At 36.4% G+C, this 18,129-nt stretch overlaps 1 protein-coding gene and 1 long non-coding RNA gene across 2 annotated transcripts; both read right to left on the bottom strand.

Moving 5' to 3' along the window:
* Positions 1-4,609, bottom strand: LOC136804882 (uncharacterized). Its single transcript, XM_067061393.1, has 2 exons — positions 4,127-4,609; positions 1-1,617 (listed from the first exon to the last, which is right to left on the bottom strand). Exons 1-2 carry the CDS (start codon positions 4,607-4,609, stop codon positions 1-3), a joined length of 2,100 nt encoding a protein of 699 aa, XP_066917494.1.
* Positions 4,610-7,082: 2,473 nt separating this feature from the next.
* On the bottom strand, positions 7,083-8,076 carry LOC136804989 (uncharacterized). Its single transcript, XR_010846323.1, has 2 exons — positions 7,806-8,076; positions 7,083-7,521 (listed from the first exon to the last, which is right to left on the bottom strand). It is a non-coding gene; the product is annotated as an uncharacterized lncRNA (long non-coding RNA).
* Positions 8,077-18,129: the final 10,053 nt, after the last annotated feature.

The raw sequence follows: 18,129 nt of genomic DNA, 5'->3' as shown, positions 1-18,129 counted from the left end.
TTATCCGGTTTTATAAAAATTAAAATCTCTAGTGTGACCACAATGACTGTTTGAACGAAATTTTCTTAAATTAAATCCTCCCTTCTCAAGACACTCCTTCGCGGTGAGGTAAAGAGATTCAGCTTGTTTGATTGTTTTTGCACCACTATTGAGATCATCAACATGAAGAGCTCCTTTCAAAGTTTCTTTCAAATCATCCTCACAATGGGTTTCGATATGTTTTTGAAGTGTCGCTTGCAATAAAAAGGGCGAGGAATTCAAACCAAAAATAACACGTGTAAATCGTAATTCAATAAGTTCATTGTTCTCAAAGTTTTCGAAGTCAAAATTTTCGGTGTCTTTGAACCAAAGAAATCTCACAAAGTTTTTATCTTCTTCAAACAATGCGATTTGCCAAAATGCTTTTTCAAGATCACCGGAAATAACGAAATTATGTGCTCTCAATTTAATCAAAACGTCCAACAGAGGAGCGGTTATTGTTGGACCAGTATACAAAACATCATTTAAAGAGGGTCCGCCCACTCGACTTTTGCAACTAGCGTCGAAAACAATACGAAGGGGTGTTGTTTGTTTATCAGTTCTTATAACCCCACGATGACTTAAATAATGGGAGGTGCCAATAGAATATTTCTCACATTCTTCAATAACTTTCAAGTTTCTTTGTTCATTTATAAATTGCTCATAATCTGCAAAAAGTTGTTTATCTTTCGAAAACTGTTCATGCAGGTGTTGTAAACGTTTTTTAGCGGTTCTGTAATTATCTCCCAAAGGTTCAGAATTTTCTTTGAAAGGAAGTGAAACATGATATCTTCCTTCCTCGAAAACAGTCGATTTTTCAAAATCTTGTAAAACAGTTATATCCTCCTCTGTTAAAGTTTTTCTCCAATCAGTATCATAAGCTTTATTTAGATCATTAAGTTTATCCTCAGTTCGATCTGTTTGCACTGCTCGCATAAAATGAGTACTAACAACGTTTGCGGTGGAGCTTTTAATCTTTCCCCCTCCTTCAACTGGACCGCTCAAAACATAACCGAGTTCTGACGATATAGCAGTAGGGCCATTTGGACTACGTATCTGTTTCTGACCAATAAAGTTCCAATAATCTGCTGAGCCGATCAACACGTCTATCTGTAACGGTAGATTGTCGGGATTCTGGTCTGCTAATTTCAAATCTTGTAAATGTTTGTATTTACTTTGGGCTAAATTGATAACTTGATCCTCTAACGGTAAACAGATGTCTGATACGAGAGCACGTACGTAAATATTCAAAGTTCCTTTCTGGTTTTTAACAGCTAAATCAACTTCATCAAGTTCAAGATTTTCCGTTTTGTTTCCGAATGACATAATGTTAACCGATTTCTTGCCCACTGTACGTAACTTTAATCGTTCTCTGGCTTCCTTGCTAATGTAACTTTGTTGACTGCCGGTGTCGAACATGAGTCTCAAATTCTCTGATTTCTTTTCATCCGTTGAGCTGACTTGGGCTCTAGCTGTTTGAAGCAAAACTGGATTGGCTGTTTTCGTATAGCTGATGTTAGCAGTTACTTTCTTGGGTTCCTTCGTCTCAGAGTCCTTACTGTCCTTATCCTCCTGAGGTTTCTCTTGATCCTGACTGGGCTGATAACAACAAATTGACGTATTGTGTCTACCTTGACATTTTTGACACTTCCAATTTTTCCTGCACTTGCCTGCTGAATGTCCAGTTTTCATACAAACAAAGCACCTAGACTCTTTCATTAAAATTGACTTTCTCACTTCGGGTTTCGTAATAATATCACAGTTTTTTGAGTAGTGATCCCGCCGACAGAATATGCATAATAAATCAGTTTTCTCTTTTCCTTTTGATCAGAGTTACCAGAATTTCCCGAATTTTTATATCTATTTCTGTTTCCTCCCCTCCCGACGAAGAGAGATTGAGCAGTATAACCTGAATCACGCAAATTTTCTTCAGAAGAAACTTTTTCTCTAGCACACAATTCTTTTTCAAGTTCGTTCATAATGTCTGTCAATTTCCAGACATCTTCAAATTTTCTGGATAAAACGAGTTTTATATCTTGAGGGAGTTTCTCCATAATAATTGGGATAAGCATTGTCCCATAAGTTGTACTGTCGCAACCTAAAGAGTCCAAACTTCTTATCTCAGTTTCAATTTTGTCAAAAAGATTCCGCAAACCTTTAACATTTTTCGAGTCTGCTAAATGACGTGCCCTACGTGCCCAAGTGCCCTCATTTTTTTGACGTGCCTTCGTGCCCTACGTGCCTTACGTGCCTTCGTGCTCGCGTGCCTTACGTGCCCAACGTGACTACGTGCTCGCGTGCCCTCCGAAATTTTACGTGCCCGACGTGCCTACGTGCTTACGTGCTTGCGTGCCCAAAGTTTTGACGTGCCCTCAAGTTTTGACGTGCCCTCAAATTTTGACGTGCCCTCAAGTTTTGACGTGCCCTCGAATTTCGACGTGCTCTCAAATTTCGACGTGCTCTCAAATTTTGACGTGCCCTCAAATTTTGACGTGCCCTCGAATTTTGACGTGCCCTCCAATTTCGACGTGCCCTAAAATTTCGGCGTGCCCTAAAATTTCGACGTGCCCTCAAATTTTAACGTATTGTCAAAATTAACAACAGTATTGTCACTACACGTTTTTTTTTTTATAAGAACATCAAAAATTTTGGAAGCCTTCGGATGTTCTTAGTTTTTCGGATTTGAAGCCTAAAAATGTTCTTAAAATGTTCTTAATTTCAGCATTTTATGAGCATTTTGATGTAATTTCTTAAGAAATTGAATGTTTTTAAGTCTCCAAAGCCTTAGTATGTTCTTAGAATGTTCTTAAATTTTTGGGCCTCGAAGCCTTATGTTCTTATATAGTTTGTTCTTAGAAGATGATGGATTTAAGAATAGATATGAAACAGCGAAATGTAAACAATGTTTACAGCTCTCGCTGCTTAAAATATCATATCTTACACGATCTTACAGTATTGGGATTTTTGGAACATTTCGGACCAACGGAAAATTTTGGACCCACGGGAAAATTTGGACCCACGAGCGATTTTGACCCACGAACCCACGAACCCACGAGACATTTTAACCCACGAACACCCACGAAGGCACGGACCCACGAACCCACGACACGCACGTAACCCACGTAATTTAGCAGACTCGTGAGACGCATGCTATTTACTTTTTATCAGCTGGCTCTCTTTTTATTTCAAGTTAGGGGATATAGTGTTAATTATAATATAAGAACTTTCTGAAATAGGAAGGAATTTTTTAAGATTTCAATTTTTTGGAAATTTGTATTAAAAAATGGTGTATGTTGTCTCCACTTTATCATAAAGTCAGTGACGCTGAAAACCTTAAATCCGCTGACCAAAAAGAAAAGTTTGTGTTTCTTTAAACACCACATTTTCTTATACAAATTGTCTGTGTCTGCACTTTTAATTAAAAAGAAAATAGTAAATCAACGATATTCTTATGTGTAAATAAGCGACATTCGAAAACGATGGCTTTCGCGAATATATTCAAGGACAATCTTATTAAAAGCTGTGAAGCGTGTGGTGTACTCAATATGATGATAAGTAAATACAGTGATTTTTGATTTTTACTCTTTTGTGTCGACTTTTTGCGGTTTTTGTGTGCAAAACGAGGAACAGTTTAACTTCACAGAAGAATTCATAGGAGAGGGACGAAATGTCTTCTGATAATGAATCATCAAGGTAGGGCACGTCAAAATTCGAAGGCACGTCGAAATTCGAGGGCACGTCGAAATTCGAGGGCACGTCAAGACTTGAGGGCACGTCAAAATTTGAGGGCACGTCAAAATTTGAGGGCACGTTAAAACTTGAGGGCACGTCAAAATTCGAGGGCACGTCAAAATTCGAGGGCACGTCAAAATTTGAGGGCACGTCAAAATTTGAGGGCACGTCAAAATTCGAGGGCACGTCAAAACTTTGGGCACGCAAACACGTAAGCACGTAGGCACGTCAGGCACGTAAAATTTCGGAGGGCACGCGAGCACGTAGGCACGTTGAGCACGTAAGGCACGCGAGCACGAAGGCACGTAAGGCACGAAGGCACGTCAAAAAAATGAGGGCACGTGGGCACGTAGGGCACGTCATTAAGCAGACTCACATTTTTCGAATCAATAAACTCTAAGTCTAACAGTTTTTTGACATGAGAGCTAATAACAAGTTGTTTATTACCAAAACGTTTTTCGAGCATTTCTTTTGCAGTTTCATAATTTTGGTGAGATAACTGCAGGCCTTTCACACATCTTAGGGCCTCATCAGAGAGATAACTAATCAAATAGTTCATTTTTTCAATGGCAGATAGATCAGGATGTTTGTCTATCGCCTCCGTGAAAGATTGTTTAAAACTTTCATATTCTGTAGGTTCACCGCTGAACCCTTTAATGACGAAACGTGGCAGTTTCACCGGTACTCTTTTGCTCTCTGAATCTGTTGTAACTGAGTCACTGTCTTTTACACTAGCCTCTGGCTTTTTCTTATGTTTTGCAATAAAGTTTTTCAACACCAAAAGTTTCTTACTGTATTTCACCTCTTCTTGGTCGACACTGTTCCGATCGGCAATATAGTCAGCGTCTTCTTCAAGCATTTCTCCAATTTGTTCACTAAGGTCCAAATATTTCTTATATTTGTTTTGCAATAAAGTTTGTTTATTTTCCAATCAATCAAAGTATCTTCATCAACAGTTTTTAAAGCAATGATCGAAGCCTCAAGCTCTTCGAAATAATTTTTCATGAAATTTAAACAGCCGGTACGTGTTCTCTTTTTAGTGGTAAGCGACATTATGTACAACTTTTTACAACGAAACTCTGGACCAAAATGTTCTTCGTGAAACTATATACATTCGATATTTACATCCAGAAAACAAAACCATGAAATCAAAACAAACCAAAACCATAAAGTAACAAGCCAAACCATAAAATAAATTTCTTATACTTTATAATTTCTCTACTTTTATTTTTAAATATTTCCCGTTTTCCAAAAGGGAAATATTTGTTAAAACGGGCTTTCTCCATAATTTCCCGTGTCAAAACGCCTTCCGTACGCCCTGACTGACGCCCGTTTTTAATTTCACAGCGAAAAATGCACCCAGTGAAGTATAAGTAATGTATCATGATTCGAGTCGACTGATAAACTATATATATAATATACGTTACAAGTTCCTTACGGATTCTCAAGCCCGGTTATAATAAAACTATTACATGTTAGTAGCAGACCCGACTGGCAATTGTTATGTAGCAGGTTGAAACATGAGTTTTTGCTAGAAAGATGCAGTTTGTTTTCACCAAGTTAAATCTTTAAAATAAATCAAACTGTGTGGGTTTCTTTACTTTCAAACAACATACTAATAGTTTTGGAACACTCCATAATAAAGAAAGATGGCTGTTCTTGTGGATTGACTTTCTGGTTACCCCATATAAACACAATGATGTGACATGAAAGTGAAGAGACATGATTTGTTGGTTATTGTTTGATTTCTTGACTTGTATATCTCATGGCAAATGGGATAGCAAATGACTTTTCATGTATTGCTGGCTCTACATATGATACCTCTAACTTTGAACACCTGTAATTTTCATGGAAATTTTTAAGCGACAGATTTGACTTGGCGTCAGTTTTGTTTGGTTGAATAAATCTTTAGCTTCACCATGACCGTGGGATGATTTTCAATAAACTTTTGTTGTTATACACAGTCACTCTTACACATGATGACTCCAGCCATGATTGGTATCAGACAGTCAGAATGTTGGAAAAAAAACATTTTAAGAGAAATTGTTGATAGAAATTATATTGACTTATTTTTACAATTTTGGTGGTGTGGGTTTTGTTGGTTGATAATGTTTACACCGTGGGATCCTGTTACGGTATATTGATTGTTGTCTGTTGGAATACACCGTTTCACAGTCTCGCCATCTCCACCGTAGAGGCGGTAGGTAAAAATGCTCACTTTAGTACTGTGGCTGGAAGGTTAGAGAAATGTAAACATTGCCATTTTTTTCCTTCCTTTAAAGAGAATGTTTTAGATGTTTGAACATGATATTAATGACAATTTTATGTATCTCTCCTGAAAATTTCACAAAAATTCATCAAGAGGAAAAGAAGTTATGATTAAAAGGAGCTCTTTACCTACCATTTCTCTGCTGGGTTTTCTTATGAGAACCGTGGATGTTTACCTACCATTTTTCACGGGGGAGAGTGAAGTTTCTTGTGGTTGCCAAAATCAAAACAATAGAAAATTGTTCATACGCGTGCGCAACCGACACCTGTTAAACGGTGTATTGATTACCAAAAAAAAGAGAACCTTTTTTGATAAATACTTTATTTTTTTCATGAACCGTGTGGATGGTTGACATCTTTCTCTAGTCTAGTCTTGTAAACCAATGCAGTGTCTGTTTTCAAATCTTGAATTCTCTATACCTACTGAACTAAATAGACCTTTTTTTAAAGAGGCAGCCATGTTGAATAATTATGTACTCCAGCATAAAAACAATGATACAGCCATGCATAATTTTTAAAATATGCATGATACAGTAATGCATGGCTGTATCATTGTTTTTATGCTGGAGTACATATAATTATTCAATATGGCTGCCTCTTTAAAAAAAGTTCTACTGTTTACAAGCTATTTAAATGCTTTAAAACTTTGAGCCACATTTTTTTCTTTGTTGCTATTAAAGATAGATTTTTACTTTGTCGTAATGTAAATTTATTGTAAAGTTTTAGTTTTTGAGTTTAGTTCATTTGCAGTAGTATTTTTTCAGTAATCCTTAAATCTTGTGAATAAAGTAACATTTAACCAGACTTATTGCCCTGATTATATTCAAATTTTTTTAGGACTGATAAGTACATATTTTTAAACACCAAAACAAAGCAAACAACATGCCAGTTCTTTCTGGACAAATATATATGTATACTTTATTATGTGTGCTTTTTTATATATGTCAATAATGACCTTCATTTTTAAGGAAATATTTAGTCGCAATTTTGCGATTCTTGTTTGTTTTTAATATCCGGTTCGTGTGTACCAAAATGTTCAGACTAATAATTTGAGATAGTATAGGTCTTTATGACCGTCTCCGATGAGTCTTTCCGAGCAACTAAAATATAAATACAAAAGAGGACTGTAAAAAATAAAAGAGCGGGTCACGTGCTAATCACGTGACCCGTGACTACTTATAGTTATATAACTCATCTTTGTTCTTCACAGGTTCATTGCCATGTTGAATCCCCGTTATGTGAATTATTGGGTGTGTCCGGTTGAGTGGATTCCAAATTGATAGGTCTCCTGTTGAGTGGACGTTGTTGAGTGGATCACCAAATTGACTGAATGGATCACCGATTGATAAGACGGATGTTCGCTTGGATTGATGAACGATTCCGTGTGTTTGAAATTGAATGGGCGGGTTCCCGTTGAATGACGTAGGACTCCGTTTGAATGTTGGGGAATTTGAGCAAAGATCGGAGTCAGCTTCCGTTTGTAACTGGTTGATTATGTTCAAACTGAAAAATTGATTGAAAAATTACAATTAGAAAATAAACTAGAGAAATTGATTATTGACAATAATTGAATGCAATAAATGAATTTAAATTTGACTAACAAAAAACATGCCTAAAAATGACCTAGCCTAACGTCCAGACCTAAACCGGACCCAACCTAAATGTGCATGAAAAGGAGGCACAAAAAGCAAACAAGAAAGACACAAAGGCAAACAAAAGAGGCACAAGAGGCAAACAAGAAAGGCACAGAGGCAAACCAAGAAAGGCAAACAAAGAGGCAAACGTACCGGATAGCCACATGCCAAATTTGAAGGCAAGTGAATACAGGTACATGAAATGATTGATAAAAGATTGAACTTGAAATATTGAACTCTAAAACTTGTATCTAAAAACGCATCTCAACATCTTCCACATACATCCTTCTTGTGTAAGTTTCAGAATTGAATGATTGAGTTGAATTGAAATTGTAAAAAATTGATATAATATCTAGCGATAATTGCCTACGATAATTGCCTAGGGAATATAAATACAAGTCATTTGCGATGCAATAAAAAATATAATTGTCCTAAGTATAAGTTCTTTTTGTATTTTGAATGTTTTGTTAAAAGTAATTAAATCTAATTGAATTAGGGTGCAGTTCACCCTACACGAAGGGTATATCACAGTCTATCAAGAGTTAATGATTTGATTCTTATAAAGTATATGCTTATAAGAAAAATAAATATGGTCATATTATGTGCCGTCCCTTGTTTACCTTGTAAGAACTAATTACCGAAAGGTATATGGCCGTCTATCAAGAGTTATTGCTTTGATTCTTATAAAGTAGTTGCTTATAAGAAAAATAAATATATGCACATATTATGCGCCATCCCTTATTTACTTTGTGAAAACTAACAACCGAAGGGTATATCACAGTCTATCAAGAGTTATTGATTTGATTCTTATAAAGTACATGCTTATTAGAAAAATGAATATGCTTATATTATGTGCCGTTCCTTGTTTACTTTTTAAAAACTAATTACCAAAAGGTATATGGCCGTGTATCAAGAGTTATTGCTTTGATTCTTATAAAGATGATGCTTACAAGAAAAATAGTCATATCCATTTTAGGCGCTATTCCATGTTTTCTTTGAAAGAACCAATCACCGAAAGTTAAAACTTAGTGGTTGAAAAGTTATAGATCATTTTCTTATAAAGATGATGCTTACAAGAAAAATAATTATATTCATTTAAGGCCCTATTCTATTTCATTCAAAAGTTATGGATATTTTTCTTATAAAGTTGATGCTTAGAAGATATTACTTCTTGTATTTGATAGATATTAGCTAAAATACCTAAGTCTTAAAAAGGTAAAAGTAATGGTAAAATCTATCAAGGGGGGTACCATTGATTTTAAAGATCGTGCTTTACATATCTGCGCAGAAATTTAATTACATATCTGCGCAGCTCGAAATTACATATTTGCGCAGAAATTACATAGTTGCGCAAAATAATTACATATATGCGCAGAAATTACATATCTGCGCACAACACCCCCCTTTAAGGGAACTTATTTTGGCGGATTTGTCGAATTTAGACGAACTTCGCCAAAATTAAATATTTTGCTCACTCGCCAAAATAAGTTCCCTCCAAAAATAAATTTTTTGTTTCCTTGCCTAAATAACCATTGAAATTCATCAAATTGTTCAAAATGGAAGAGATTTGATTTACGCTGTCATTCGCCAAAATTAGTTCCCACCAAAATTAGTTCCCGCCAAAATTAAAAAAAATCACTATTCGCCAAAATAAGTTCCCGCCAAAATTAAAATTATTTTAGGATATTTGCTGACCGTCAAAACTAGTTCCCGCCAAAAAAAGTTCCCTTAAGGTATTAATTTTTGGGAAATTGTTTTTGAAAGTACCCTCTTTTGTCCTAATTCTGCTATGTCAGCCTCCTTTTCAAAGATTTTCCATCGAGGACATCCCCCCCCTCCCGCTTATTTCAACCCCCGGCTTTTAGGTACCCGAGAGTATTGATGGACAATCATTAGGATAAAAGAACAATGTTGAGGATTAAAAAGAAACTAGAAAGAGGTAAACAAAATAGAGAAAAATATGCAGAAGAAAACGAGCTGACTAGATTTAATAATTACCTTATATTGTAGGAACAAGTAAAATGATCAAAAGAACATCTGCACCCATTGGGTAGTAGAATCTCTAACCTTTCTCAGGCAAAAAAATGAAGCCACTTGTCTCCCGAATAGACGGTGGGGGGGGGGTTCCGAATAAGCAGGGGGGTAGGAAAATTTTCTAAATTCTAATAAGCGGGGGGATGGAATAATAGGGGGGGGGGTAATTTGAAGACTGAACTTTTTCTAACTGGTCTCAATTTCAACAACAAAAAACTAACAAATGAACACGTAAAATAAGCAATACTAACAAAAAGGAAAATTTTAACAAGTTTAAGGTCTATCTACACTGTAATAAAATATTGAATTATTCGAATTTAATTACCGGGGGGTCTTAATAAGAGTGGGGGGGATGGGTTTTTTTGTCTCTTAACAATTAGCGGGGGGCGTCTATTCGGGAGACAAGAGTATTTCCCATTCAGAACGCGCTGCAATCATGACGACGGATTGTATCTAGCGTTTCTTTTGTTTTTGAAATCTAGGGATAGATTTTACTTTCAACCCAGCGTTTGTGTAAAAACCACGTGCAGGTGTTCTGGATGGGAAAGACGTTGCTTCATTTCCCATCCAAGAGTCTTGAGTCTAGCCCTTTGGGCTTGGAAGTTAATGCTTGCTCCTCATAACATAAAGTGTACTTTCTATTCCACTGAGACATATCATAGGGGTTGTTTTTCCACTGACGGCTTAAGCTAACAGGATTAATGTCACTTTTTACAAAACCATGAATAGCATAAACTATTCATATAATTTTTGGATGAAAAGAGATCGTTGCACGTTAATTTTTCGGAAATTTTTTCTTGTCAAAAAAATATTCCATTTCCCAAAGTAATTGCAACACGGGAGAAAACCGTTAAATCTTTTGTATTTTGCACGCATTTTCTAATGCACAAACTATTTTTTTTCAAAGAAAACATAAACGTGTAACCATCTCTTTTCATCAACATCCGTTTTAATAGGCGTTTCGTTAGTCATGTGTTAGCTTAAGCCGCCAATGGAAAAACACTCTGAGAAAACAATTATCGAAACCTAAGGCAGTGGTTATAAAGTATCTACTAGAGGGGGTGGAGGATTTTCCAGAAAACGGGAAAAAATTTCGCACCCCCCCCCCCCCGACATGTCCAAAAATAAAGGCTGTAATACTACCATCATGGTCTATTGAGAATTAAGCTTATTTCCTCGTTTTTCGAAATTTGGAGTTCGGGCGAGAAAGTCGATTTTGGGCCATCTCTTAAATCTAATTGGATATTTCAGTTTGGCACGGGTTTATAGACCTCCAGGCTATATTAATGAGCCTTATTGGACCATTTTTGAACTTTTGGATCCTCAGATCCTAAGGTCCTACGTCTTAAGTCTCATTTTAAAACTCAGAGTTAAAACTCTACCCTTCCAACCTACTTTAGAGCACTTACAAATCGATTGTGGTTTCAAAACTTCCCTTTGGATTCCCCTTTTTTCTCAAATATCACGACCATGGTTGTACATATATCGGCGAGTCCAAAAGATCTTACCGGGTCAGATAAAAAGAACATAATAGAGATGTCATAATGATGACGTCATCAGGTGGTAATAACGTCATAAATGATACCAAAATTCTCACCGAAGATACCAATTTATATTCGGTTCAAGTGCCATCTTTACATTTATCTGTTTTAGCCATGCCACGCGTCACGGTTGATGACTACTTGTACCAAACGAACTGGGAGCCAAAGAGGACATTGGGCCGACAGCTTCTTGGTAATGGATGTCGATTGTATATGATGCAATACTTGGATCCTGGTATCGGAAAAGAAACAGAACGAACATCGTATTATCTGCTGTTTGCAAACACTAGCTCTCATCTTTCCGTAAGATAACGATCATTACAATTGGAATTCATACAAGGAAGTTCGACAAATAAGCATTGATCCTGGTGTTTTGCCAGATCCAGCATCTTGTATTAATGACCACATCCGATACCAACCTCCAAACGATACACGCATTGCCTTTTGTGTTGCTTTGAAGCAAATTTCTGATACTTTTGATCGCATCCATCGTTTGGACATTCAATTGTATTGTATACAATTGATTTGAGCGAGTTGGTCGTTCTTTACACCCCTCATTCGTGCAATTTGTTAACATTTTGATTTTGATTTTGACGGCAACTCGGGCAATCCAACCCAACGATACATTTCTGGCAAAACACTTGATGACAATGGCTATACTCCACGCCTTCATCTGCTAACTCCAAACAAATGCATTGATCTTCAAAAATTTTGAAAACTTCGTTCTTCATTTCTGCGGAGAAAGAATTTACACTCCTAAGTACACATGAAAGAAATGTAGCTGTACCATGAAAGAAATGTAACTGTGCTTTTTCTATAATTTAGATATGAGATAAAATATGGAAACATTACAGAATCATGTATCGAGTATAAGATTATTAAGTGCTGTTTTTCAGAAACTATTTCTTCAGCGATACATTTTATGTAAGTCCATCAAAAAATGCCTTTGTGTAAACAAGAACAATATCATACCTGTCTGTTCTCCAACGATGTCATCTTTGTGAGAAACGGATGAAGGCTTCACTGGTTCTCCAATTCTTTCAAATTTAATCCCTGAAATATGACTAATAAGACTTTTTTGAAACTCTTTATCCATGCGGTCTATAAGAAAAAAGCGAATGGATAATTTGGGTCCATTTCATGTTGCATCCTGCCATTCAAAAAAGGGGGAAATGACCATATTCAGCTCTATATTGCTTTAACCTCTTCACTGATGTATTAAATTCGTCAATCAAAAACAATAAAATATCTCAATATTGTACAACAGTGATTCATCAAATCAGTTCATGATACCCTCGACCAATACCTCAAAAGTGGCCCAGAAGAATTCAAAGTATCCACTCTATTCTCACCCACGTCCTCATCATCACTTACGTACTCATTAAAATCGACGACATCAATGCATGAACGCTTTCCATAACGATGGATTGCTTTGTGCAACTACAAAAAATTAGTTCTAAAATATCTCCAGGGACTGGAATAGCCTGGGTATCCAGACTCAAAATTTCAGAAAAAAAACTCTTACCTCAACATACAAAGTTTCTAAAATCTTAGAGTCTGGTGCAACTAAGTTTGTTTGATACTGCCTGTGAGTGAACTCTTGTTGACAGAATCTCAAAACTTTGTAAACCCAGGCAGACACACATAATTGACTTACTATAAAACGTCTTTACAAACTCAAAAAAACTTTCAAACCTACTTTAAGCTACCTCAAAACATCAGCCACATTTATAAAGGCTCCTTTCCGGCTTTCCAGCGGCCATTTTGTTTAGAAATGAACCTGTGTTGTCATTTTCATTTGTTTATATTATTTTGCAATGTCAGCTTTTTTCCATAAATTATGCGTGCGCATAGAAAAATATCGTAAACCCCGCGAAAATTCTGCTCAGTTACTTGGACCAGACCGTAAACCAGAGAAAAGATTATAAAAAACTAGACGGTGAAATAGTTTACGGTCTGGATATCCAGGCTAGGATAGGACTGGAAGGCCATATATTCCATCTTGTCTCAAGATAACCCTCGTCATCTTTTTTTCAATCAAAGTTAGCAGGATGTGGTAAATTTTGACGATTCTTAAAACACGATCTCCAAACGTAGATTTGATAAGCTGTTCTCATCGTGGGAAACCTCAAACTACCGGAGCAGGGGATGGGGATTAAGGATTTTACCTTAGCTCGGCCTTGTTTTGCTGCAATCAGGGACAAAATACTTGGCACAAAAGGGAAATTCACCGGGGTGTTTTGAAACCACAATCGATTTGTAAGTGCTCTAAAGTAGGTTCGAAGGGTAGAGTTTTAACTCTGAGTTTTAACGCTAGACTTAAGACGACCATAGGATCTGAGGATCCAAAAGTTCAAAAATGGTCCAGTAGGACTTGAAATATAGCCTAGAAACCAATAAATCCCTCCCAGATCGAAATAATCGATGAAATCAAGTTGAGGGCCTGAAATTGACATTCTCGCTCGAACTTCAATTTTCGAAAAAAGGTAAATTAGCCGACAAAAGTGCAAATATATTATGGCACGGATTGAGTGTAGAGCTTGTACTGGATTTGATCAGTGCTACTATCCTCAGTTATTTGTAAATATCAAGAGAATACTTTTATCTAATCAATTCATTTATTGTACGTAAGTAGTTAAATGTCTTTTATCCTTTGTTTTGTTACTACATTCCTTTGAGGACATGTTGCAGATAAACTTTTGGATATCTTCATGCATATCTTCAGAGGTTTCTCCCAAGCGTGAAAACAGTTCCACGTATTCCGAATGCCACATAAAGATAATAGCAACTTGCCAGAATTTATTTTTTATTCCTCTTTTGTTGGTGAACTTCTCAGTATTGCTCGTTCTACGATACTTTTCGAGGATACTACGATACTTTTCACCAGCTCTTGCGGTGAGCGGTCACGGGTATACGGGGCTTCGAACCGGGTTCTAGTCCGATTTCTTTTTCCGATTTCTAGTTCCATTCTTTTCAAACTCTTTCCATCTTATTCTTTGAACTGTAAAATGTGTGTGAGAGCCACAAGGTTGGATAGTGGCGATCCAATCCCAGTTCCTTCTCTTCTAGTATACTTTCTCCAACGTTATGGGAGAAACGTGGGCAACTTTGTCTAGTAGAAAGTTTACTTCTTTTCTCATTGTTATTTTAGTTTCTTCGGCTGGTTCCGTGGTTTTTACGTTTTAGTTTATTCAGAGGAATGTAAAGAGATGGAAAAGCAGCTTCTTGAAAACAATGGGAAAACATGTTGAGTAAATAGGTTTCTTTTGTTGTCGCTATAAAAAATCTGCATAATTAGCGTGTTGTGACAAAATTCTTTTGTTTCAAGCCTGATTATGCGCAAACTTTTAGGGCTTATATTTTGGGTACACCTCTCCTATACGTAAAGGTATACCTATACCTCTCCTATACGTAAAGGTATACCTATATCTTCTTGCTCTGATATAACTGCATCATGACCGCACCGTAATATGGAAAGCTAGAGCTCGAGAAAATTATAACTTCATCTTGATTTTACTCGACTTCTGACAGTTTTACAAGAAATTAAAAATTTCCTTTGCTATACATTTGTAAAAATATTGCTCCTTATTCTTAAAAAATTGAACTAGTAATCGGCAAAAAAGGAAAAACTAATTTTCATTTTTATCGTCAAACCATGTAGAAACCGTCCGATTTGTATGGCGAGCCGTCTTTTCTTTACTTTCATTTAATGACCTAAACAATAGAAGTCATCGTTGAACTTTGAGTAATCAGAAAAGCTGTTTTTCCATCTCTTTACATTCCTCTGGTTTATTTCATATTATTGTGCGCGTTTTGTTCATTCTAGATTTTTGCTGTAATTTGCATTGTCTCTTTGTTTTGTGGGTTTTGTCTTTAATGTTTCCATTTTGAGTAGTTGAAGGTTTTATACTTCTAGACTATATTCACCATAGCTATCACCTCCACCAGCACATTCACCAGAACCATCAACTCCACCCGCACATTCACCAGAACCATCAACTCCACCAGCACATTTACCAGAACCATCAACTCCACCAGCACATTCACCAGAACCATCAACTCCACCAGCACATTCACCAGAACCATCAACTCCACCAGCACATTCACCAGAACCATCAACTCCACCAGCAAATTCACCAGAAATCATCCAACTGATTTATTCTGATGTCACATCTTGGGGCAAGTGGGTACATCTTAGAGCAATTTGGGTTACATCTTGGGGCAGCTTTTCGGGTCACATCTTCGGGTAGGTTTTTTACATCTTAGGGCAGGGATAACATTTTTGGGATGTACAGGATCAAAAGAGCTAAAAATTGTTCCAATAAGGCTTAGTTTATAACCTAGAAACAACTACTCTCGGGTACCTAATAGCCGGGGGGAGGGGTTGGAATAAAAATGTCCTGGGTGGAAAATTTTTGAAAAGGAGGCTAATATCGCAGAATTAGGACAAAAGAGAGAACTTTCAAAAAGATTTTACCAAAAATTAATAAGCGAGGGAGGACGACTATTATATACCCGATAGTAAACCCCTCATAGATCGGTTGGTATATTGGTCAATGTCAGCTGGTGCTATTATAAGCAAAGGAATATGCAATTATCTGTGTAAAATCAAGTCAAAATCTTTAACGACTTTCCGTGCCAGCAATACTGATAACGAAATATCCCATCATCACGTTCTGTACTAAGAAAACCGAAGAGATAAAAGTCCAGCTTCCAAAACAAAATTCGAAAAATTTCAGAAAAGGTTATTATTTATTCTATAATCATGCTGGTACATTTACTCCAGTCCAGGATTCGGTATTCGGTGTTCGGGACTCAAATTCGGGATTTGAAAAAGCTTTGTAAAAAGAGTATACAATAGATATTGACTTGAAATAAAAAAAATCAGGCAAGGAAGCAATGTCAAGGAACAATTTTTCAACAGGGCTTGGTCTTGACGCTAATTAGGGAAATTCCCCTTTTCGGGATTCAGATCACTTAAAAAGCAAAGTTTGGCTAGTTTTTCCCAGCCCTCTCAACATGCCTATCATGATTTTTAAATAGCTAATCATACCAGCTGACGATTCAAGGATAACAATTCTGAACAAAAATGATTTTTCAAAAGGGCGTAGTCTTGACGCTAATTAGGGAAATCCCCCTTTTCGGGATTCAAAATCTCTATATAACAGTTTTCTGACTAGTTCTCAGTCCAACATGGCTATCATGATTTTTAAATAGCTAATCATGCCAGCTGACATGTCAAGGCACAATCCCGAACAAAAAGAATTTTTCAACAGGGCGTGGTCTTGACGCTAATTATGGAAATTCCCTTTTTTAGGATTCAAATCACTGAAATAGCAAAGTTTGACTGGTTCCTTGTCCCATCGTTGTATTTGGATCATTTTCTAAACACCTAATGTTAAGAGCTGACAAATCAATGATTAATTGCAGACAAAATTTATTGACAAAATGGGCGTGGCCTTAATACTAATTTGGGAAATTCCCCAATTTTAATGTTTTAAACGCTTTAAATGGCAAAGTTTGGCTAGTTCTCAGTCCCCTCGTTGTACTTGAGATCAATTTCTAAACACTGAATCTTAAGATCTTAGCTATTTAAAACCTTTTCATTTTTGTATTTTTACGTAGAATTTGCGAGATTAGGCATTTTTTGTCTTATGCAAATATAAAACTAGAACTAGAACTAGAACTAGAACTAGAATCTCAAGGGCGTGGCCTTGACTCTTGGGGAATTCCCCCATTTTTTAGTTTCAAAGCACTTACTCCTGAACAAACAGAGATATTAGAGAAATGCCAAAGTTTATCATGCAAATTTAAACCATCAAAGAAATTTAGTAGGGGGGAAATATTTTGGATTTTTCGAGGTCGCTCGTCTTTTTTAGTCAAAGCACTTGTTATACATTTTAGGAATGCTAAGGGGTAGGGGAATCAAAATAATAGGTGCCAATTTTTTTTCGGACACTTTGGTGTGTGTTTTTCGGACAAATATAACGGTCTCAGGCAAAAATCAGGGTCAAAATTTAATTTTGAGAAAAGAGAGACCTGTTGTATATTTTTGGAAAGTTCTCAAAAAATTAAGATTAAAAATATATTGCGAGTATAGGTGATTTCTGTACCTTACTCAAGATATTGACTCTTAAAATAACTTATCGGCCCTTTTCACGCCGGCCCTAATTTATTACCAGCCTCTTTTACGCCGGCCCTTATTACGCCACAACCTGATTTTGCGCTTACGCCAATTAGGGCCGTAAATAAGGCCAAAATTTGTTAGAATGGCTATCTATGCTTCCATTTACATTAAAATATCATTTTTCAGTAGTAAGTTGTTGAAGTTCCATTGAAAATCACTGATTTTTGCGAAGTTTTAGATATGATGGAGTAAAACAATGGATGATTTTTTTCTTCGAATCATATACCCAAAATCCTTTAAATAGAGAAAAATGGTCAAAATTAACGCCACTTTTAAGTAAAATTTGCAAAATTTTGACCCCTTTTATACCGGCCTTTTTAACACCGGCCCTTATTACGCCAAGAGCCTAAAAATAATGCCAATAAGGGCCGGCGTAAAAAGGGCCGACAAGGTAGTGTTTTTCAGCCAGAAACAGCTATTTTGTCCACTTTTTGCCCTTTTTGATAAGCTCAATATCTTGAGTTAGGTAGAGAAATCATGTATACTCGCAATATGTCACGCTAGACTTTACTCTGGAGGTGCACGTGGGCAAAAAAGGTGACAGGTATGTGTGAGTCATATATGTACCTTTTCTCATACCTCACAAGTCTCTCAAAGGGGAATAAATTCGTAAGTTAGTCTTTGAAAGGGTCCCAAAATCACGAAAATAAAAGATTCCCTATCAAAGGGTCACAAATTCCAGAATTTGGGGATAATCGACTTTGGGAAAAAAGTC

This window comes from Clytia hemisphaerica, unplaced genomic scaffold (genome assembly GCF_902728285.1).
Source record: "Clytia hemisphaerica strain Z4C2 unplaced genomic scaffold, Clytia hemisphaerica genome assembly, whole genome shotgun sequence".
Taxonomy (NCBI): Eukaryota; Metazoa; Cnidaria; class Hydrozoa; order Leptothecata; family Clytiidae; genus Clytia; species Clytia hemisphaerica.
The sequence above is the reverse complement of the archived record's forward strand: the minus strand, read 5'-3'. Positions and strand labels throughout refer to the sequence as shown.

Excerpts from the sequence above, each read along its gene's own strand:
- LOC136804882 (XM_067061393.1), bottom strand. The coding sequence starts at position 4,609 with ATGCTTGAAGAAGACGCTGACTATATTGCCGATCGGAACAGTGTCGAC. Across the intron at positions 1,618-4,126 it reads AGTTTATTGATTCGAAAAAT|CCCAGTCAGGATCAAGAGAA; the intron begins GTGAGTCTGCTT and ends TGTTGTTATCAG.